The sequence below is a fragment of the Semicossyphus pulcher genome, unplaced genomic scaffold, assembly GCF_022749685.1.
Source record: "Semicossyphus pulcher isolate SPU_LCO1_2020_fin unplaced genomic scaffold, fSemPul1.0.p SCAF_2, whole genome shotgun sequence".
Classification (NCBI taxonomy): domain Eukaryota; kingdom Metazoa; phylum Chordata; class Actinopteri; order Labriformes; family Labridae; genus Semicossyphus; species Semicossyphus pulcher.
Genome location: NW_027211693.1, coordinates 12,985,401 through 13,010,213, shown reverse-complemented (window position 1 = coordinate 13,010,213; position 24,813 = coordinate 12,985,401). Strand labels below are relative to the sequence as shown.

At 44.1% G+C, this 24,813-nt stretch overlaps 1 protein-coding gene across 1 annotated transcript; it reads right to left on the bottom strand.

Moving 5' to 3' along the window:
• Positions 1 to 6,547: 6,547 nt before the first annotated feature.
• LOC138598526 (uncharacterized) lies at positions 6,548 to 13,903 on the bottom strand. The gene is made up of 5 exons (XM_069670321.1): positions 13,861 to 13,903; positions 13,450 to 13,770; positions 12,687 to 12,787; positions 10,653 to 10,763; positions 6,548 to 6,844 (listed from the first exon to the last, which is right to left on the bottom strand). The coding sequence occupies exons 1-5, from the start codon at positions 13,901 to 13,903 to the stop codon at positions 6,548 to 6,550; spliced, it is 873 nt and encodes a 290-aa protein (XP_069526422.1).
• Positions 13,904 to 24,813: the final 10,910 nt, after the last annotated feature.

Genomic DNA, 24,813 nt, shown 5'->3' with positions numbered 1-24,813 from the left:
TTGACTGCTGATTTAAAAAGAAGCAAATAATGAAAGTTAACAAGTCAAAGTGTATTTGAGACTATACACTACTATTGTTCCTAATCAAAGATAAATATGTGACCTTTCTCATTGTATACAAACAGGATGAAGTTACCTTCTTTGTCTGTGTTTGATTCTCTTCCAGAAATGTTGTCCTCACATGTGGCCTCAGCACAGTGATAAGTCCCAGAATCCAAACAGCTGATGTTTTTGAAGAAACTGTCAATACATTTCTTTGCTGAGAGTCCCATAGGGCTCCTTTCTTCATCAACACTGATTCCTCGAGTGAAGTTAGGAAGAGATTGGTTTAATCCAGTTTTAAAACAGCACACGCTGTGTTCTCCTGGACAGGCTGTCTTCTCAGAGTCTTCTGGAGGGACAGGAGCGGGTGAAGGGACAGGAGGGGAAAGAGGTGCTGGGGGATTGAAAACACATTTTATTTGATTAAATCTTGACTTAAAGATGTGCACTTTTACATAATTCATCTAAAAGACAAACTTAAGTTCGGAAATAGAGGAAAAAATGTGGTGTACTTACCTTCAACTGTCAGATTTATTCCTTTCAAAAACATCAAGTTTTTTTCATTTGTTTTCATACAGTAATAAAGTCCTGGATCATGTAAATCTGCTCTTGTAATTTCTAGAACAAATGCTCCATGCTCTTCTTTGGTTGTAATGCGACTACCTCGTCCATATAAGCTGTATGTTTTCCCAAAGAACTCAGGAAAGTTTCCAGAACCCATCCTGATCCAAAACAAGCTTCCTGTAGACTCGCGTTTACATGACATTTCCACATCAGCTCCAACACGAACAGTCTTTTGCTCTAAGTTCTGATCATCTGAGCATCCTGAAAAGACATTATATGACATTAGTAACAGGATAATATTACTGCATGCACTCTTCTAAACCAGTGTAACGAGGATGACAATAATTTAAATGTATATTTGAAGTAAAGCTGACATTTATGTACTTACGCCCTGCTCTGAGCATCAGGAGTAAATAAAAAACAAGCAGCATTTTCTGGTTATCTCACTTGAGACGGCTGTTATGTAGAGTGCATTATCAAATGATTCACTTTAATGTAATCATAGCAGGTGGGAGGGAACAGTTACAGAGCGATCTGATTGGCTTCTGGCTATGTTGGGGTTTAACACAACAGTGGAAATATCGACCATCTTTCCAACTCAAACACATGAAACAAAACCAGAGCAAGCTTTCGTTTCATGTGCTACGGTGGGTTTCTGACACTCACACATCTTGTCTCATCTTAATGTGAAGAGCAATGTTGTTCATCATGTTCCTTTGTGTTTTTATGATACTTGGAAACAATGTTGAGCTCATACTCACCATGATATAACGACACAATGTTTCTTCTCGTTGGGGTCATAAATCAAGAGAATTTGTTACACTCGGTAGGAACGGGTTGAACCCAAAAGCGGACACAAGGCTGGGGTCGGATGAACAAGGTATTTATTTAAACACCACTGGATACAAGCTACTGTAAATTGAGGCTTGAAGCTGCTGAGGAGCTGCGAGGTGTGTTGCCGCTCGGGGAAGCGCAGGGCAGGTTGCCGCTCGGAAGAGCGCAGAGCAGGTAGCAGCGGGGCTGAAGAGCTGCGTGGCGGGTTGTCGCTCGGAGGAGCGCAGGGCAGGTGGCGGGTGGCAGCGGGGCTGAGGAGCTGCGAGGTGTATTGCTGCTCGGCGGAGCGCAGGGCAGGTTGAGTGCTGCAGAGGTGCTGAGGGCTCGAGACACTGAAGCGGAGTCGCACTTTGGTCGGTGCTCAGGAGGACACTGCAGACAGAGCAGGACGAAGTTAGTTGTAGCACAGGGAAAAAACACAGGAGCACTATAGAAGGTCTAAACAATACGAAAGACTGAGCCATATACCGCGTGTGGTTCACGAAATCATCTGGCAGCAGACAGCGTGAGGATCAGGGCTTTTAACCAGGCGCTGATTATCAACCTGCTGCAGGTGCGTGTGGGTGTGATCACTCCCGAGACCGCAACTCCGCCCAGCCCTCCGGTGCACCTCTGAAAGTAGACAATCACAAGCACAAACACACAACACCGACACTTCAGCCACAGATCGTGACAGTACCCCCCTCTCAACGGGCGCCTCCGGGCGCCCTACCCGGCTTGTTGGAAAACTCACGATAAAAGTCACGTAGGAGAGTGGGATCCAGGATAAGGGCCCGTGAGACCCACGAGCCTTCCTCGGGACCGTACCCCTCCCAGTCAACCAGAAACTGGAACCCGCGGCCCCGGCGACGAACATCCAGGATCTTACTGACTGTGTAAGCGGGGTCGTCGTCGATGAGCCGGGTGGGTGGCGGGGGTTCGGCCGGAGGGCTGAGGTCACTGGAGGACACAGGTTTAAGTTGAGACACATGAAAGGTGGGGTGAACTGTTAAGGATGCAGGCAGCTTTAGGCGAACAGCGGAGGGGTTGATTATCCTCTCCACCTCAAACGGGCCAACGAAACGTGGAGCCAGCTTGCGAGATTCGACTTGTAGGGGCAGATCACGGGATGAAAGCCACACCTTTTGTCCAGGTTGATATGTAGGAGCGGGGATGAGGCGACGATCTGCTAACCGTTGGCTACGCCGGGTAGAGCGCGTAATCGCCTCTCGTGCCATCCTCCATACCTCCTTGCACCGGGCGACGTGAGCCTGGACAGAGGGGACAGCGACGTCTCGTTCCTGCGCAGAGAGGAGAGGTGGTTGATAACCATACGCAGCCATGAATGGAGTCATACCTTTAGCCGCACTGGAAAGTGAGTTGTGCGCGTATTCCACCCAGGTGAGGAAGGAGGACCAGGAGGTAGGATTACGAGCCGTGATACAGCGGAGAGCGGTCTCTAGGTCCTGATTCGCCCTCTCAGTTTGTCCGTTAGACTGTGGATGGTAACCAGAAGTCAGGCTGCATGTAGTGCCAAACGCCCTGCAGAAAGCCTGCCAGACCCGTGATGTAAACTGGGGACCTCGATCAGAGACGATGTCAGCGGGGAGTCCATGGAGCCGGAAAACGTGTAGAGCTAGTAGATCTGCTGTTTCAGTAGCGGAGGGGAGTTTGACTAGCGGAATGTAATGAACCATCTTAGAAAAGCGGTCCACGATAGTGAGGATGGCTGTGTGTCCGTTAGAGGGAGGAAGTCCGGTGACGAAATCCACCGCGATGTGGGACCAGGGACGACTAGGAACGGGTAGGGGTCGAAGGAGATCCTAGCGCACACCACACATGCCGCCAACAAACTCACCAACGTCTCTGACTTGGCCGGGCCACCAGAAATGTTGGCGGAGGAACTGGAGAGTCCGCTGAGCTCCGGGGTGACAACTGAGCTTGGAAGAATGTCCCCACTGAAGAACCTGGGAACGGACCGCCTCCGGTACGAAAAGGCGATTAGGTGGGCCTGTGCCGGGATCTGGATGAGTACGTTGGGCCGCCCGTACAATAGTCTCTATTCCCCAGGTAGCGGCTCCGATGATCCGGGGAGAAGGCATGATGGGTTCAGGGTCGGGAGGAGGCGAGTCGCCAGAGAAAAGGCGAGAAAGAGTGTCTGGCTTCCCATTCTTGGAACCGGGGCGGAACGAAAGGGTGTAGTTGAAGCGACTCAGAAACAGAGACCAGCGAGCCTGGCGAGAATTCAATCTTCGTGCTGAACGCAGATACTCGAGGTTCTTGTGGTCGGTCCAAATAAGGAACGGCTCCCGGGTTCCCTCCAACCAATGTCGCCACTCCTGAAGGGCCAGAACCACCGCCAACAGCTCTCTATTCCCCACGTCATAGTTTCTCTCCGCAGGAGAGAGCCGTCGAGAGAAGAAAGCGCAGGGATGCAGTTTGTGGGAAACAGCGCTGCGCTGAGAGAGAATGGCTCCCACCCCGGAGTCTGAAGCGTCCACTTCAACCACGAACTGACGAGACGAGTCCGGATGCTGGAGAATGGGGGCATGAGTAAATAATCCCTTAAGTCTTTGAAAGGCTGCGTCAGCAGCGGGGGTCCAGCTGAAGGGTGTGCTGGAGGAGGTTAGTTGAGTGAGAGGGGCAGCGACACGGCTGAAGTCCCGGATGAATCTCCGGTAGAAATTAGCAAAACCCAGGAATCGTTGCAGCTGCTTGCGGGTAGCCGGTGTGGGCCATTCTTCCACAGCTTGAACCTTGACAGGGTCCGGCTGCAGCCGTCCCTGAGCGATGACAAAACCCAGGAAGTTGACTTTAGAAACATGAAATTCGCACTTCTCTGGTTTGGCGTAAAGCTTGTTGTTGAGCAGCCTCTGGAGCACCAGCCTCACATGCTCGACGTGCTCCTCCATGGTTTCCGAAAAGATTAGAATGTCATCTAAATAGACGAAAACAAAATGATTGAGCATGTCTCTCAAAATGTCATTGATCAAAGCCTGGAAAACGGCGGGGGCGTTAGAAAGGCCGAAAGGCATAACCAGATACTCGAAGTGGCCAAGGGGAGTCTTGAACGCCGTCTTCCACTCATCCCCCTCCCTTATGCGGACTAGATGATAGGCGTTCCGCAGGTCTAGTTTGGAGAATACACGGGCATGACAAAGTGGCTCAAACGAGGGATCAATCAGAGGAAGCGGGTATTTGTTCTAAATGGTGATCTTGTTCAGTCCTCAGTAATCGAATCCTTCTTTGCCACGAAAAAAAATCCAGCTCCGAGGGGAGACGAAGAGGAGCGAATGAGACCCGAGGCTTTGGAGCTGTTGATGTACTCCTCCATCGACTCTCTCTCGGGGCGCAACAGGTTGTAGAGGCGACTGGATGGGAGAGTTGCGCCGGGGAGGAGGTCGATACCACAGTCGTAAGGGCGGTGAGGTGGCAGGGACAGTGCTAGTTCTTTGCAAAAAACTGGGGCCAAGTTGTGATAAACTGGAGGAACTAGCGATAAATCTGGGGGTTCAGGGATGACCGGAGTTTTAATCCCGTCTGCGGAAACAGCAGAACGAAAACAGTGGGTGTGGCAAAAGGGGCTCCAGCTGGAAATGGCAGCTGCGGTCCAGTCAATGTGAGGGTTGTGGAGACGCAACCAGGGGAGTCCCAGCACCACCGGGGAAAAGGGGGAAGGAATGACAAAGAGCTGTATCATCTCCCGATGATTACCGGAAATTACTAGGGTGATGGGTAATGTGCGGTGAGTAATTACAGCCAATTTTCGCCCGTCTAAGGCGTTCACAGTTCTGGGGGCGTCGAGGGCTTCAATAGGGATCAAAGTTTGTTCAACCAGGGACATGTCGATGAAATTATCATCGGCACCGGAGTCCACGAACACTTGAATGGGTAAGGTCTCGCGAGACCACTGGAGTGATGCAGGAAGAGTTAGACGGACTAGAGGGCTGGAGCATGAGGATGTCTGGCTCACCAAGGTGCCCTCTGTCAATGGCGAGCCGGACCTTTTGGCAGAGCCGGACAGAGGGCGAGGAAGTGTCCGGGCTGGCCACAGTAAATGCATAACTGCAGAGCTCTTCGGCGTTGTCGTTCCTCTGGAGTCAGGCGAGATCTTCCCAGCTGCATCGGTTCCTCCGAAACAGCAGGAGGAGCTCGGGGAACCCCGGAGGGATGTGGGGTGTTCAGATGTCTTGTCGGAGGAAGAGGGGACTGACTGGGGGTGGAGCTAGCCAATCTGCGACTGTTGCAGGTTCTCTCTCTTACCCTCTCCCTCAAACGATTATCTAATCGAATGGTTAATTAAATGAGTTGCTCCAGAGAGGCTGGCTCTTCCCTGGCCGCTAACTCGTCCTGTAAGTTCTCAGATAACCCCTGTAAAAAGAAATTTACAAGAGCAGGCTCGTTCCAGCCAGTCTCTGCCGCCAGAATGCGGAACTCAATAGAATATTCGGCTGCCGACTGAGATCCCTGTCTTAAATTGAATAAATGGCTAGCTGCCACTGAACCTTGCACAGGATGATCAAAAACCTTCCTCATTTCGTCTACGAAAGAGGCGTGAGAGTCGAGAATATTAGAACCCCCCTCCCATAATGCGGTCCCCCACTGTGCTGCTTTTCCTCTTAAGAGGTTCATAGTATAAGCTATACGAGATTTGTCAGAGGCATAACTAGTGGGTTGCAGATCAAACACATGGGAACATTGTAACAGGAAGCTACTACAAGAACCTATGTTGCCTGAGTAATGCTCTGGTGGGGGACTAAAAGGCTCTCTGGTGGTAGATGAAGGGGGTTGAGCTGTGCTTGAAGCGGGAGGTTGGCTCACATTGGCAGTGGAGGTTAAAGGGAGCGCTGGTGGCTGCGTAGAAAGCACGGAGACTTGTTGGCCGAGCTGTGAGACGTTGGTGGTGAGGACCTGAAGGGCATCCATGACTTGTTTCAGCATTTGGTCGTGCCTCCCTACCAGGACTCCTTGAGCATTCAGGGCCTGGGCGACTGATGTTGGGTCCGCTGGGTCCATTTAGAGGCCAGATGATTCTGTTACACTCGGTAGGAACGGGTTGAACCCAAAAGCGGACACAAGGCTGGGGTCGGATGAACAAGGTATTTATTTGAACACCACTGGATACAAGCTACTGTAAATTGAGGCTTGAAGCTGCTGAGGAGCTGCGAGGTGTGTTGCCGCTCGGGGAAGCGCAGGGCAGGTTGCCGCTCGGAAGAGCGCAGAGCAGGTAGCAGCGGGGCTGAAGAGCTGCGTGGCGGGTTGTCGCTCGGAGGAGCGCAGGGCAGGTGGCGGGTGGCAGCGGGGCTGAGGAGCTGCGAGGTGTGTTGCTGCTCGGCGGAGCGCAGGGCAGGTTGAGTGCTGCAGAGGTGCTGAGGGCTCGAGACACTGAAGCGGAGTCGCACTTTGGTCGGTGCTCAGGAGGACACTGCAGACAGAGCAGGACGAAGTTAGTTGTAGCACAGGGAAAAAACACAGGAGCACTATAGAAGGTCTAAACAATACGAAAGACTGAGCCATATACCGCGTGTGGTTCACGAAATCATCTGGCAGCAGACAGCGTGAGGATCAGGGCTTTTAACCAGGCGCTGATTATCAACCTGCTGCAGGTGCGTGTGGGTGTGATCACTCCCGAGACCGCAACTCCGCCCAGCCCTCCGGTGCACCTCTGAAAGTAGACAATCACAAGCACAAACACACAACACCGACACTGCAGCCACAGATCGTGACAGAATTTCCCTTAACACAAGAGGAAGGAGAAAGAGGCAACTTGGTACAACAGAGCACATGTCTGTGATGTTTTCATTCACTGTGTATTTACACAGCATGGTAGGCATGATGACTCGGATGGCTTGAGTGTGCTCATTAGTTTGAATGTTAGCTGTTAAATATAAAATGATAAAATTCAATGCTGTTGAGTTTCTGTCTAACTATCAAGTATGTACGCAGCGAGTGGAATCTGGTGCTGTTTCATCGTGGAGCGTGCCTCCACACATGCGGCGCATGCCTCAATCGCTGAGGTCAACCTACACGCTATGCCCAAGGTTGACTACTTACTTACACATGTGCAGAGCAAGATCAGCAAAGTGATTAACGTAGAAGACTTACCGCGTTTTTCACAGGGGTCGTCGAGGTTGAAACAAAAAGAAACTTCCTCAAAGCAGCTAAGCAACTCAAACCACTTGTTTTGGGTTACAAGGTAATTGTAGAAACGGTAGAGAGATAGTAAAAAAAGAAAAAATGATTGCTTTAACCCGAACCAGACTCTGTATGGACATCTGTGTAAAGGCCAGATTTCTTGAGCCCATAAACAACATAGCTCCCTGTCTGCTTTTGGGAGGTCACCATCATGTTTAGTACTGTGCATTAGGTGGGGGACAAAATATCGGTATGGCAATTTATCATCGTCCTGACTCATGCTTGCAATATATCAATTATCGCAGAATCGCTGTATCGTGATCTTGTCGTTAACGTGGGCCACATATCGCGTATCGAATCAAGAGTTACCCTGTGATGTGTCAGGTGTTGTTTCTCTGTGGATTGGATAAGCATCCCACTGCCTTGTTAGCAGGTAATAGTGAGATTGAGAGTTGTGAAAATATTGATCCTAACAGCTTTGAATTGGAATTTTTTGTTTGCCTGTATTTAAAATTGGATCCAGATATTTGTAATTCAGCAAGTAAGGAAAAAGCTTTTCACAGACACAAGTCACAACGGCCTTATATGAAGATAACGCAACATGAGACATGCACACAATAAATATTCACAGCTGCTTAACATGGCAGTCAAATGATAACAGTAATACAGGAAGCTAAATTAATAAAATTGGAGCCAGCCAAGAAATGTTACACATCATAAATAATGCCCTGCCCACTCTACCATCCACCTGTAGCAAAGCACATTAGAAGGAAGGAAGAACTCCAGGTACACTTCTTGTCGGGGGGGAAGAAGAAAAGAAAGAGCAGAACATCGCTATCATAGAAACACAATCACCTATGAGAAGCGTACACAATAGCTTCTGATTCCTCTGACCTGCAGCTTTAGATCTGAAGGAATAATTCATGTGAATCTGAGCACAAACCACAAAAAAATGATGATAGATAAGAACCCAAGATATAGCAGTGCAGTTTAACACCACAATCACCTCGGAGATAAGCTAGCTATATATAGGGTCAAATCTGCATGTAAAACATTCAGACCAATGCATTGTGGTTTGTGGCCTTAAGCTCCATCATGATATTGACGACTAGCAAAAAAGATCTGGTTTGACCATAAAGTCCTTGCAAATGCGACATATGCACTCTTGCATGCGCCTGGCACATACACAAGAAACAAACACGTATTCACAGCCAGCGCTGACAAACAAGTGATGCATGGAAACTGAAGCACTGCTGTGGTTTGGCTTCAAACTGAGGTGTGAACACCGAGGGGCTTTTCTTGCTTCCTCTCTCTCTGTTAGAGGTCCATGATGCTCGGCCTGCACTGCCGCTTATACTGATCTTAAATAGGCAGGTGGAGTGTCATAACAACTTACACGAGTAAATAAAGGGTACAGTTTCACTTTGTAATGACTGTTTTTATCGTACTTTTCTGTGGTTTGGTGCTTTTCACATCCAAGAGGGTGAAAGCGCTAGAAGTTCACTGGTCCCAGCTCGGTCTTTTTGACCAGAAGCTTGTTAGACTGATCTTGAGTTACTTTTCGCTCTTTATATGTTGTTTCATATCCTTCCTAAAGTCTCTTCTAATTTGAACTTGGAGCACTGTTTTAATGCCAGCCTGTCCATATTAACAGTGATCAATGAAGTTACATTTAAATGAAATAACATGCATCTGCAATAAATCACAAATGCGTGTCGGTGTAGCTGTCTTTGGTTGCAAGCACAGAAAAGCCACATTAACACAAAAGAAAATTAAAACAATCCTTTCGCTTTTATCAACTCAAACTAGCCTGCAGAAACCTCACGCAGCCCGTCCCTCATTACACATCCTGTTCAAGGTCACAGTCATATACGCTCTGAGTAAACAGCCTTGAAGGTTGGTCAAAGCGCACAGAGAAACAGTCAACCGCAGCCTGTGTGTCAGTGAAGCTGTTGCATGTGGCTTTGCTTGTTGTTCTCACGGCAGACATATAAAAGGCCTTTACAAAGCTCTGTGACACAAGCAGGCAGAGGAGTTAACTTATTTAAGGTAGTTTTCCTGCAACTTTTTTATGCTGCATGACTTATTTTTTAACACAGGACACAAGATAAGATCTCTGTATATCTTTGTTAGCTGTGCTTTGCTCTACAGTTGTGGAAACTTGTGGCAGACAGATACACAAAACCACTGATCATCTACTCTCTCTCTCTCTCTCTCTCTCTCTCTCTCTCGCACTCTTCTTTTGTTCTCTGTAAATTTGTGTCTCAATGCACACATGGCTGAAATTTAGAGTGTCACCAAAGATGATAAGATGTTTTGCAAAGAAAAGGCCTGTAACAAAACAAGCAGGCTCATGCTAGATTCATTTACACAGAAGAAACAAACATCAGGATGTCAGATGTGTCATATATCTTAGCGCTACTTCCTCTGAATGTCCCTGCAATTCTGCCATTAACAACACAAAACATGTAAGCCCCCCTGATAGCATCCTCTGGAAACACGTATTTACAATATTTCACAGTAATCCATCCAAGTTTGGTCTGATATTTCAGTCGTAATCAAAGTGGTGGTGGACTTACAGAGAGACAACATTAGAGTCCTGGTAACACATATTTTACAGTCCTTTAATTTGACAAGATTTGACAAAGTAAATGTATTGTGAATTAAAGAATATTGTTTGGTAATCAAAACTAGTAAATTAAAACTTAGATAAACACAGAGACAACAGCTGAACATTTTGATAAAAACACAATCAATCAAACTGATTTTAAACATGAATCTTAGATTGTTGCGGCCTAAGCTGCTTGATTCTGTGGTAGCTTATTAAAAAAACTGCAATGCAAGTTGTGCTGGTTTTTTTTCTGTTAAACGCATCACAAATCCGCTGTGAGCGACTGGGAAAAACACGCTGGGGGACCACGATGATTCGCCATGCAACACCACAACTTCCTGGAAAGACTGAAATGGTCTGCTGTACTACTTAACATCCACAAACTCACTAAACATTCTGTAGCTCTAAACCAACCAATGTCATCATCATCGAGCTCACACAGAACCTACTAATGATTCACTCACTGGTCCAACCTAAAGGCCTTCACAGCGGCGTAGATCCTCTCTCTCTCCACTGCTGTTGCATCCTTCACTGCCCCGCTGTCAGCTCTCATCATGGTGAAGATGACAGCGGAGTAAACCAGTGTGTCCTTATTGCTCTGACAAAATACAGACATGAGAAGATTAAAATAATTAAATGTTGGTTTTGTTTAAGTTAATCGTGCCTTTAAATACTTTACCTGTTGTATGCTTTGAAGGTTGCTGTTCTTTCGCAGAGCAACGGCTGCAGGATCACGAAACAGAAAAAACATCAATAGTTATAATTAAGGATGAAGTAGTTTGAATATATTTTGCATGTATGATGAAGTCCTATTACTTATGGCGACAACCACAACTGAGAAAGATTCGGACATTATTATTTAGTAGCAGCAGCAGTAGTGCACATGCCTGTGCAGAATATACAGCTCATTCTTAAACCAAATATATATTGTACATGTTTTTTATAATCCTCTTTAATATGTATATGTTATTCTTTTTAAAGGGGCCATATCTTTTAAATGCATATTCTCATATTGTGCATGGGTTTCACATGTTTGGGTGTTTATTGTTCATAGAGAAAAAGTGAATTCCGTGTTTTTCCAGAGTTACATGTTTACAAAGGTCGCATCTGAAACGGGCCGCTCAGAACAGCTGCAGGTTTCTAGGAGAACCTTGCTTTCGCTGAAATCGACCAATCGTCATTCACCTCAGGCTGCCTTCTTGCACTAGCTTGAAGTCAAGTCGTTGTCAAGATTTCAACTTACCATTCTGATACCTCCCGGCGATTCTGGCTCGTACATATAGGGCCGAATAACTGATCCCAGAGCAGCCATGTTTTCTACAACTTTGGAGTGAGAGTGCGGTGCAGCCGCTCTGGGGCTATCACTCCAAATACTCAGCCAATCGCGACTAAGGTCTGACCTTTGAATGGCAAAATGGCTTGTAAGTGCTTGTTTGTTTCAGGAGGAAGGCGAGGCTCCGAAACTTAATTAAATTAAAATATGTGTACAGTTTTTGAAATGAAACAAACTTTAACCAACGTGATTCAAAAACACATTTGAATAATAGAAAACAAAGTAAGATAGAACTTTATTAATCCCAAAGGAAATTATAGTGCCAAATTGATTGCATAGCTAAATTCTGTTATATATATATATATATTCTATTTTTATTTTTACCACAATCTCAAGACCCATCGACCATCATCTGAAGCCGATATAACCTCTTTTCGGGCATTCAGGCGTGACCCACAGTTAGTGATAAACAACTTCCACCCAGCACTTCATTTACCGTGCGTTGCATGGTTTACAGTCCAATTCGCAACTCGAGAAGCGACTGTGCGTTCAGATCAAACGTGAAGCAAAATTCGCCCCTTCAGATATGTCAACAAAATGCTGTCATTTCATGGTTCATTAAATCCCCTAGAAGAACGCCTGTTCATCTGTTTCTGGTGAGCCTCAGTTTACTATAGAGGCATGAACCCAAAAAATAAACCGATTTTCTTGTAATTTACTTTAATTAACGAGTTTGTGGACATAACAACATCATAGTGCAGATTTGTGAAAAGTAAAAATGATCATATCTGATGCATTCGTGGAAGTCGGGAAATCTAAATGCTGATCGGCTTTCGCAACACAGTGTCAAGCGAATTTGTCTCAAGTTGAATTTTTGATCAAGAGCAGATTGTTAGCTGTCTGTCTCTAGAGATTAATAGGAAGCTAACTTATTGTCAGATGACCACCGACGGGAGCTGGGATGTCATAACGAAACATTGTGTTCTGCCTGCTTTTGCTCTGCATACAGACGGTTTTTCGTGATAGGTGATTGGTCAGTATTATAAATGTAGTACAAACAGAAACCAGAACAATTCTCATACCAAAGTCCTGTGTGTTCAGATTCTACATTCTTATTAAGAATCTGTAAATAGAGTTACACTTACGCAAACTCCTTGTATGTGGAAACCTACTTGGCAATAAACCCCTGAAATGTCATTTTTAAACCAGTAAACAACTCTTACCTTTACATTGTCCACATGCTGCTCTCGGAGATCGGTGACAGATGAAAACTATATTTCCAATCACAGAAATGACCAGGCAGACTATCGCTATCACCAGAGCAACACATTCAGAGCTTGTTGTTTGCTCTAGAGAACAAAGAAGAAAGTTTCATTCATGATGTTAATGAAATATTATGAAGATCACCTCCAGTGCTGAACTTATAATCATACCAAGCTCTAGTTTTGTTCCGTCTCCAAACAGTATCTCTCCACATGTGGCCACAGCACAGTAGTAAGTCCCAGCATCAGAGGAGCTGACGTTCTTCGAGAAGCGATAAACACAGCTTCTCTGAGTGTCAGATCTCTCGTCACATCCACCACGTCTGTTTCCATCAGTGTAGATGATGTCTGGATGAGATTTATTTGATCCGGCTCTGAACCAGTACACACTGTGACCTCCTGGACACGTTTGACTCTCAGAGTCAGAGAGGACTGAACACTGCAGAGTCATCAAGTCTCCTGGACGGACTGGATCAGAAACTGTCGGCCGCTGAACAACAGTGTAGTTTGATGTCCTCTGAGTGTTTCCTGTGTATTTGAAGACGTTCAAAAGTAAAATAAACACAATATAAAATGCTTTGACATGATGAAATGTAGCAGTAAGAACCTATTGTTCAGATGTAAAATCAAATCATGGGTCAAATCTCAACATTGCCAACATGGAGTAATATTTCTAATTTGACATATTAGGATATAATGTATATGAATTGGAAATCCTTTCAACAACAACAAAAAAATCACATAATTACCTTTTATTGACAAATATGTCATGAACGAAGTTATCTTATTCCAGTCCAGGACTACACAGTGATACATTCCCTCGTCTTCTTGAACTGTCCTCAAAATGGTCAGATTGTTCATATTCTGATGAACTTTTAAATCAAATCTAGAAGCTGAAAACTCTGCTCCAAACACTTTGTGTGTATTTTTCCATCGTCTCACAATTAATTTCAGATCATCACCAGCACTCTGCTTGAACCAGAAGGCTTCATTGTTTAAAATATAAGGTGAATCACATGTGAAGGTTGCAGGTTCACCAAGTTGAACTTGGGTCACTGGAGCCAGCGTATCTAGATACAAGTATAAAGGAAGAATAAATTAAACAGTAAATAATCATTCAGCCAGACATCTGGACACAGTCATTATTGCGTATCACTTACAGGCCTGATGAAGGAGAAGCAGTGTGAGCCATAACGCAATCATCTTTACACTGTCTCTACTCAGGAGACCTCTTAGTTACTTTGTAAGTGAAGATGGTGACGTGGTCATCAAAGCCACACCTTCAAATCTGATTGGATATCTAAATATACATCTAAGTTCACTTCCTCCCACAGTGGTTTTGTCCGTGTGATGTGAAGCATCTCACGTTTCTCACAAACTGTTTGTAAAGCTTATTAAATGTTTCATCAGCATTTAACTCTGAAGGGCTCATTTCTTTTTCTGGGTTTAGTGTTTAAATGTGGTATTCTTCATGTGGCTCTCACTTACTACACAAACATGGTGGCTATCGCAAGTTAATTTTAATCATCACATCCTTTATCTCCAAACCCTTCCGTAAGTATGATCCAGGGATGCCCCGATCAGGATTTTACTCGATACAAATTACTGATTCTTTTAATCGTGAGATCTGCCGACCATCGATCTGATCACCGATTTAAATGCATTTTTCTAACCTTCCAAAGAATATAAAAATCATTACACAAAGAGAGGAATTAATACATTATGAGTTGGGAAGGTTGTGTGAGAGGAGATGGAGAGGAGAGTTTAGCGATCTTTTATTCTCTCTATTCTAATCTATGGTAAAGGTAAGCATGTTTCTGTCATGTTGGTCACAGTTTATGTGAAGGCAGAGTCAAAGGGGTAAGGAATGAATAAGGTGTGCTTAAACACAAACATGGCTGAAATGGGATGTGTTTGAGGTGTGGTCTTTGCTCCCGGACCTAGTTTAAAACTACACCTATGAGGTTATAACCTCTTTTCATTAAATGTTAGGAATGGAAAGCAGTCTCTCACATCACAAACAAGCACATGTTGTTGAAAGTGATGGTGCCAAGTACCAAGTGGCTACTGCTTGAGTTCTTGCCCAAGCAGATAATGGAGGCTGTTGACTAAGCTCTGGCTTTCTGTGGGGTTTTGGGGGATGGTGGAGATTGCAGATAGGCTGTGAATTGGGATCCAGTAACAGGTGTCAGACATTTTTTGTGCTAGTGCAACAACAAGCCAAAGCAGTACTTGATAGTTTGGAATGTCCCTGACCTTGAAACTCCCTTAGTCTGGCTGAAAAGTGTTTTGATGTCCAGTGCAGATGTTACAACCCAGTTTCTGAATGTTGCACTGTCTGGGCCTGGCACCAATCAGGCTTCTCAGGCCAGCAGCACAGGTGGGCAGGAATATTCAGGAAAAAATACACACTCAGCCGTACTCTTATACGTGCATATACACCATAGCATAACATTACATTATATTATCATTTAAGTCCTGTAAGTCGCGAGGTGGGGCCTCCATTCATTGGACTTGTTTGCCAGCACATCCCACAGATGCTCGACTGGATTGAGGTCTGGGGAATTTGGAGGCCAAGTCAACACCTTGAACTTGTTGTGTTCAAACCTCAAACCATTTCTTAAGGATTTTTGCAGTCTGCTGAAAGAGGCCACACCATTAGGAGATACTGCTTCTATGAAGGGGTGTACTTGGTCTGCAACAATCTTTAGGTAGTTGGTACGTGTCAAAGTAGCATCCACATGAATGGCAGGACCCAAGGTTTCCCAGCAGAACATTGCCCAAAGCATCACACTGCCTCCGCCGGCTCGCCTTCTTCTCATAGTGCATCCTGGTGCCATGTCTTCCCCAGGTAAACGACGCACATGGACCCAGCCATCCACATGATGAAAACGAAAACGTGATTCCTGAGACCAGGCCATCTTCTTCCATTGCTCTGTGGTCCAGTTCTGATGCTCATGCGCCCATTGTTGGAACTTTTAGTGGTGGATGAGGATCAGGATGGGCACCCTGACTGGTCTGCAGCAAGGCAAGCCCATACGCATCAAACTGTGACGTACTGTGTGTTCTGACACCTTTCTATCAGAACCAGCATTAACCTTTTCAGCAATTTGAGCTTCAGTAGCTCTTCTGTTGGATTGGACCACACAGGCCAGCCTTCACTCCAAATAATCCGCATCAATAATCCTTGGCCACCCATGACCATGTCGTTGGTTTTCCTTCCAATGACTGCTTTTGGTAGATACTGACCATTGCAGACCAGGAACACCCCACAAGAGCTGCAGTTTTGGAGATGCTCTGACCCAGTTGTTTAGTTGTCAAAGTCACAAACCTCCTGAAACTTACCCATTTTTCCTGCTTCCAACACATCAACTTCAAGGACAAAACATTCACTTGCTGCCGAACGTATCCCACCCACTGACAGAGGCCATTGTAACAAGATAATCAATGTTATTCACTCGACTTGTCAGTGGTCATGATGTTATGGCTGATTGGTGCACAAGGAGGTGTAGGCGGTGGCTGTAACAGCAGAGTACATTGCAAACAAACGGGTGGGAGGCGTCTCAGACATTGTGGTGAGATCACACGTCTCAGAACCACATCTGTTTTTTTCTTTAGAGGTTGTATGTTTCACATAAACCAGGACAAGACCAGTGTAGCAGGAAATGCTCTTTCATTGTATATTGTGTGATAACCAATGAGATGCAACTGAAGGTTTGACCTATCATGACCATGTCACCATGTTCAGTCACATCATAACTAACAGTTCTCCTAACAAGACACAGTATCAAGATGATCGTGTTAGGTGTCACACTGCTTCTACTTCATTCAGCATGTAGGGGATGATATTGAATAAATACTTTCTCATTTATCCTCAGTCGACATGACCTCTGGGCCTGCAGGATCACCATCACCCCCGAGGAGTTTATAGCAGAAGGAACTCTCCACTAACTGGCCTCGTCCCTAAATCTCATACCAGGTGAGGAAGACCTGCAGAGACCCCACAGACCTTTGGGCAGACACAGTTATACTGAATACAGAGAACGTCAAGCACTTTAAACATGGGAGCAGTGAACAAGTAAGGACCTCTTTCAAATCCTTAGAAAGGACAATAAGTATATCTTAGATAAAAGAAGTGAAGATCACACCCAACATGCCCCCATGACCCCTGTTTCCTTCAGACAATACAGAAACAAATCAAAAAAGTCTCTTTTATTCTCATATGCCTTGGACTTTCTAACTGGAGATGCCCTGCACCCATAAAGTGAGCTGAAACTCAAGCAGCACCAGTTGTCCTGAAAGGTTGGCACTGTTTACAAGAAAAAACATCCGAGAGAAGCCTGCAACAGTTTGACTGCCAAAGATGAGACTTCAACCTGCGCATGGGATCGTGTGACGAGGTTTGTGCTGCACCAACAAATGCAGGATATAGGCAAGAGGCCTCGAAAGAATCTTTAAAAAAAGTATTTGCTGAAAGCCAAAACCTGTGGCTTTACTCACCCTAGAGAACTAACGTGCATTAAGCTGCTTCCTGGTGGTCCCTCGTGTTTCAAGCACCGTCAGATGTGACATTTATCAGTCACTAAAATTTGAGCTGTTTCAGTTTCTTTACAGTCCAAATCTTTAAATAAACTTTAACAAAGACAACAAACATTTAAAACTTATATGATGAAAAAGTGCATTTCTTTCCTTTTCCTTACTATGTGTTCTGTTGTCTGTTTAACCTCTTTGTTTAATTGTGTCTTAAATGCTGTAAGTGAATGCACCTAATATCACTGAGGAAAAGCAGAGACGCACGTGTAAGAAAGACAAAAAGATATTTATGCTTTAATAAGACATGACAAGGTTTTACTAAAGATTTCAGATTATTTAAAAAGACATTAAAACACAACAACAGGATGTGAAACATAAAAAGATGGAAGGATCAACTCACAGTAACATAAAGGGTCATTTTATGCATTCAGAAGTAGATGCAGAAACAGTAGTGTCTGCTTCCTCTCAACAATCATGTTAGACACTTTAAGGTCAGTCGTATAAAACCCCCCACATGTTTTCATAGACATTTACATCGAGCGTTTCACTTGAGAATAGACACCGTCTTCAGTCTTTAACTCTTTAGTCTTCCTCCCTCTTGTAGATTTCGGGCCGTGAAAATGCAACGCAGCATAGTTCAGATCATGTCCACCTTCAGTCTGTGCAGCAAATAAAGTTCTCATTACATGATGGTGTTCGTATACAGCAAGTTAGGAGTTATGTTAAAGTTATACAGTATGCAACTTTCTTTGATCACTTACAATATCATCTATTCTTGGGTTGGAGTTGTCACGTCTTGCTGGCAAAGAGGCGCTTTCTATTCCTTGAATTGAGTGAAGACAGAAACATTATGTACTTTTCTCACTTTTAAATCCAGATCCTCAGCTGTTTCAGCACATTTTAGTTTAAAATATAACATTAAAAACATCATTTTTGGACAGTGTCCTTAATAACTTGTGCATCCTGTTCAGGTTTATTGAGGCACACATGGAATAAACAGCAATGTGGAGGCTCAAAATAGTGCGAAATATCAGTGACGTGCTGATATGGATATCTTCTATTTCATTTAAGAACAGGAGGTGAAGGTTTGTCCTCTCCTGTTTGATGTTACACTTCCTGTAGTCAATAAACGTTTCAAGTAAAACTACCAAATGTTTGAGTCAGTAAACAACTCTTACCTTTACATTGTCCACATGCTGCTCTCGGAGATCGGTGACAGATGAAAACAATATTTCCAATCACAGAAATGACCAGGCAGACTATCGCTATCACCAGAGCAACAAATTCAGAGCTTGTTGTTTGCTCTAGAGAACAAAGAAGAAAGTTTCATTCATGATGTTAATAAAATATTATGAAGATCACCTCCAGTGCTGAACTTATAATCATACCAAGCTCTAGTTTTGTTCCGTCTCCAAACAGTATCTCTCCACATGTGGCCACAGCACAGTAGTAAGTCCCAGCATCAGAGGAGCTGACGTTCTTAGAGAAGCGATAAACACAGCTTCTCTGAGTGTCAGATCTCTCGTCACATCCACCACGTCTGTTTCCATCAGTGTAGATGATGTGTGGATGAGATTTATCTGATCCGGCTCTGAACCAGTACACACTGTGACCTCCTGGACACGTTTGACTCTCAGAGTCAGAGAGGACTGAACACTGCAGAGTCATCAAGTCTCCTGGACGGACTGGATCAGAAACTGTCGGCCGCTGAACAACAGTGTAGTTTGATGTCCTCTGAGTGTTTCCTGTGTATTTGAAGACGTTCAAAAGTAAAATAAACACAATATAAAATGCTTTGACATGATGAAATGTAGCAGTAAGAACCTATTGTTCAGATGTAAAATTAAGTCATGGATCAAATCTCAACATTGCCAACATGGAGTAATATTTCTAATTTGACATATTAGGATATAATGTATATGAATTGGAAATCCTTTCAACAACAACAAAAAAATCACATAATTACCTTTTATTGACAAATATGTCATGAACGAAGTTATCTCATACCACTCCAGGACTACACAGTGATATATTCCCTCGTCTTCTTGAAGTGTCCTCAAAATGGTCAGATTGCTCATATTCTGATGAATTTTTAAATCAAATCTAGAAGCTGAAAACTCTGCTCCAAACACATTGTTCGTATTTTTCCATCGTCTCACAATTAATTTCAGATCATCACCAGCACTCTGCTTGAACCAGAAGGCTTCATTGTTTAAAATATCAGGTGAATCACATGTGAAGGTTGCAGGTTCACCAAGTTGAACTCGAATCACTGTAGCCAGCGTATCTAGATACAGGTATAAAGGAAGAATAAATTAAACATTAAATAATCATTCAGCCAGACATCTGGACACAGTCATTATTGCGTATTACTTACAGGCCTGATGAAGGAGAAGCAGTGTGAGCCATAACGCGATCATCTTGACACTGTCTCTTGTTCGGAGACCTCTTAGTTACTTTAAGTAGACAATGACGTGGTCATCAAAGCAACACCTTCAAATCTGATTGGTTGTCTAAATATAAAGCAAGATCATTTCCTGCCACAGTGGTTTTGTTTGTGTGATGTGAGGCATCTCAGTTTTTTTCACTCTAATTTTTAATTCAGACAAGATTCATGGTTCTCAGTGATTGAGGAACTCTGAAACATTTACTGTAAACATGGACAGGTTCTCTTTCTTGTCAGGCTTATTCAACGTTCCCACAACATTTGGGGAATTATGAGACGTGTTCATTGACCGGTATCATGTTGACCTGCATCATATTTTCCAAAATCAACACTGTTTGTCATAACACCTCAGTTAATATCATGTCAGGTAGCAAAGTTATTTGTCATGCTAGACTGACAACACTGACATTCACACTCGGATAATATTTTAGTTGTCATAACGTTAGTGAGCATGCTAAGGTTAGCCAACTAGCTCCAACATAACTACACTGAGTAATTTGCCATTTGGTTACAAAGCACAATGCCAGATCCATGCAATTACCAGCCAGATCAGCCCAGAGAGTCTGTGCGAGTTGGCTGATGTTATCTACTCAACGGTGTTTTGCTACGTTGCCGAACTGGCAAATCGTCTGCGATAGCAGACAAGCTTACAGCTGGCTGGCTAACCTTAGCCTGGGCAGGTAATGCAATGATATTGGCTAATAGAAAACAATCGGTAGTTATGCACATTTGCTTTGTTCTGCTACATAATTTACAAAATCAACACTGTTTGTCATGTTAGCTGGCGAAGTTATTTGTCAAGCTAGATAACTGACACATACACTCGGATAGTATTTTGTTAGTTATAACGTTAGCGAGCATGCTAAGGTTAGCCAACTAGCTCTAACATAAATACACTGCATGACTCTGGCATTGTGTTTCGTGACCAAACGTCAAATTACACCGGCGAACCAGCAAATCATCACAAGCATTAGCTCACATTACTCATGCAGGGCAGGGCGGCTGGAGAGAGCTGGGATGAAGCACTTCTGCTGTGAGAGAAAAAACACTGCACCCGGTGAGAGAACGCTGCACGTGGGTTTTGTTTCTATGACAACAATAAGTTGTGGGTCTGTTTTGATCCCCAAAAGCAATCGAAGGTCTCCATGATTCGCATGCCCTGCCGATGTTGACTCAAGTTTTCCCCCTGATGTCGATCACATTCCTGTTTGGCCATAGGGTTGCCACCTTCCATGCAGAAAAATAAAGGACGCCATCCACAGCGGGGGCCTGTTCCTCGGGGCCACGACCACCACAGGTCCAGTGATGCGCCAGTGGTGTTAAATCATAACTTAAAACATGGTTTGAAGAAAGTATTAAGATTCATACTTCACGTTTGATGTGCTTTATTACCAGTGGACATTAGAAATAAGCTGAACAGATAGGGGAGGAGTAGGATAAGAAATTGTTAATGAAATTGAATCATTGTATAGGGTGGTGTGAACACGGGTTTTGGCTCAAATATTTCATCGTTTGCAGTCACGCCACCCAAACAGTGAAACCACACAGAAATTTCTAGAAACATTTTTAAATCTTAGAAAACTATTTAAGTAAAACACAGTTTTCATTATTGGTAAATGAATCTATTTATTTATTCATTAAGTTTTTTTAATATAGCCTACTGTTAATCCATTAGCATTTAAGGATGCAATTTTCCAGATTGGGTAATCATAACATATCATAGTTTCTTTTCCACACATGGGCACTATATTTGGATTCATGTATTAAATAAATGCTTACGTATCCGACTGTAAACCTCAACCTTAAAGGACAAATTCACCCCTGGAAAAAGCCACTGTCAGTCAAAGCTGGTGTTCTCTGCAATCAATAGAAGCAATAATATTTTAAATTGGCCTTAGCTGTGGAGAAAGTTGTACAAACAGCTTGTGGTTTAAACCCATTCCACTTTCCTACAACACCCATCATGCATTGCGCCTCTGTCTCTGAAAGGAATGGCCCAGTGAGGGCCTGGTTATATAGAGAAGTTACAGGTCTGTGCGAGAAGTCTGCCTGTTTGTTATGTTCGTTCTTTCGACCAGAACAGCTGGTAAACATAGGGGGTAATTCACTCCACTCTCAGCTGCGCGCACACTGACGAACCTCAACTGCATGTACAGATCGATGAGGAGACGGGAGAGGAGGGGGCAGATCTTTGAACAGCTTACTGTAAAATCCAGACTTGACAGGTGTTTACTAGTATTACTCTCTTTAAGTGTTTAAATGTGGTGTTCTTTATGTGGCTCTCACTTACTACACAAACATGGTGGCTATTGCAAGTTCATTTTAATCATCACATCCTTTATCTCCAAACCCTTCCATAAGTATGATCCAGGGATGCCCAGATCAGGATTTTACTCGATACCGATTACTGATTTTTTTTTTAATAGTGAGATCTGCCGACCATCGATCTGATCACCGATTTAAATGCATTTTTCCAACCTTCCTAAGAATATAAAAATCATAACACAAAGAGAGGAATTAATACATTATGAGTTGTGAAGGTTGTGTGAGAGGAGAAGGAGAGGACCCCGACCCTTAGAGTTTGGCGATCTTTTATTAGATTGCTGTCTGAAGTGTCAAGAAGGAGCTCCTAATCTATGGTAAAGGTAAGTGTGTTTCTGTCATGTCGGTCACAGTTTATGTGAAGGCAGAGTCAAAGGGGTAAGGAATGAATAAGGTGTGCTTCAACACAAACATGGCTGAAATGGGATGTGTTTGAGGTGTGGTCTTTGCTCCCGGACCTAGTTTAAAACTACACCTATGAGGTTATAACCTCTTTTCATTAAATGTTAGGAATGGAAAGCAGTCTCTCACATCACAACTTGAACAAACAAGCACATGATGTTGAAAGTGATGGTGCCAAGTACCAAGTGGCTACTGCTTGAGTTCTTGCCCAAGCAGATAATGGAGGCTGTTGACTAAGCTCTGGCTTAGTGTGGGGTTTTGGGGGGTGGTGGAGATTGCAGATAGGCTGTGAATTGGGATCCAGTAACAGGTGTCAGACATTGTGCCAGTGCAACAACAAGCCAAAGCAGTACTTGATAGTTTGGTATGTCCCTGACCTTGAAACTCCCTTAGTCTGGCTGAAAAGTGTTTTGATGTCCAGTGCAGATGTTACAACCCAGTTTCTGATTGTTGCACTGTCTGGGCCTGGCACCAATCAGGCTTCTCAGGCCGGCAGCACAGGTGGGCAGGAATATTCAGGAAAAAATACATACTCAGCCGTACTCTTATACGTGCATATACACCATAGCATAACATTATACAGCCATAACATTATGACCACCTGCTGTATATTGTGTAGGATCCGCTGCCACCAAAACAGCACTGACCATCGAAGCATGGACTCCACTAGATCTCTGAAGGTGTGCTGAGGTATGTGGTACCAAGATGTTAGCAGCAGATCCTTTAAGTCCTGTAAGTCGTGAGGTGGGGCCTCCATGCATTGGACTGACAGAGGCCATTGTAACAAGATAATCAATGTTATTCACTCGACTTGTCAGTGGTCATGATGTTATGGCTGATGGGTGCACAAGGAGGTGTAGGCGGTGGCCGTAACAGCAGAGTACATTGCAAACAAACATGTTGGAGGTGTCTCAGACATTGTGGTGAGATCACATGTCTCAGAACCACATCTGTTTTTTTCTTTAGAGGTTGTATGTTTCACATAAACCAGGACAAGACCCGTGTAGCAGGAAATGCTCTTTCATTGTATATTGTGTGATAACTGTCACGGCCCCTCTACTCGGTAGGCTCTACTGCTGTTTTGCTCTTTGTCTCCAGGACTGCAGACCTGGTGGCAGGCTAATCAGGAGAATGGGACACACCTGGGCCCGGTGTGCCTCATGTATTTAAGCCAGAGCAGCAGCAGCAGCAGCCAGTCTCTGGGCAGACCTCCTATCACCACACACCTCTGCGTTGCTCTTTTGTTTGTTCTTCTTTGTTTTTACACCACAACATCCATGCAACACATTTACACCCATCCACACCCCACACGACTAACTTTACAGATTATTCATATCTACATGTTTTTCTTGGTTTTGACTATTTATGTTGTAAATAAATTAATTCTTTGATTAGTATACCCCATGTGTCTCCCGTTTTTGTCGCAATCTAAGAGCCGGGCTGTGACATAACCAATGAGATGCAACTGAAGGTTTGACCTATCATGACCATGTCACCATGTTCAGTCGCATCATAACTAACAGTTCTCCTAACAAGAGACAGTGTCAAGATGATCGTGTTAGGGGTCACACTGCTTCTACTTCATTCAGCATGTAGGGGATGATATTGAATAAATACTTTCTCATTTATCCTCAGTCAACATGACCTCTGGGCCTGCAGGATCACCATCACCCCCGAGGAGTTTATAGCAGGAGGAACTCTCCACTAACCGGCCTCGTCCCTAAATCTCATACCAGGTGAGGAAGACCTGCAGAGACCACACAGACCTTTGGGCAGAAACAGTTATACTGAAAACAGAGAACGTCAAACACTTTAAACATGGGAGCAGTGAACAAGTAAGGACCTCTTTCAAATCCTCAGAAAGGACAATAGGTATATCTTAGATAAAGGAAGTGAAGATCACACCCAACATGCCCCCATGACCCCTGTTTCCTTCAGACAATACAGAAAAGAATCAAAAAAGTCTCTTTTATTCTCATATGCCTTGGACTTTCTAACTGGAGATGCCCTGCACCCATAAAGTGAGCTGAAACTCAAGCAGCACCAGTTGTCCTGAAAGGTTGGCACTGTTTACAAGAAAAAACATCCGAGAGAAGCCTGCAACAGTTTGACTGCCAGAGATGAGACTTCAACCTGTGCATGGGATCGTGAGACGAGGTTTGTGCTGCACCAACAAATGCAGGATATAGGCAAGAGGCCTGAAAAGAATCTTTAAAAAAAGTATTTGCTGAAAGCCAAAAGCTGTGGCTTTACTCACCCTAGAGAACTAACGTGCATTAAGCTGCTTCCTGGTGGTCCCTCGTGTTTCAAGCACTGTCAGATGTGACATTTATCAGTCACTAAAATTTGAGCTGTTTCAGTTTCTTTACAGTCCAAATCTTTAAATAATCTTTAACAAAAACAAATATTT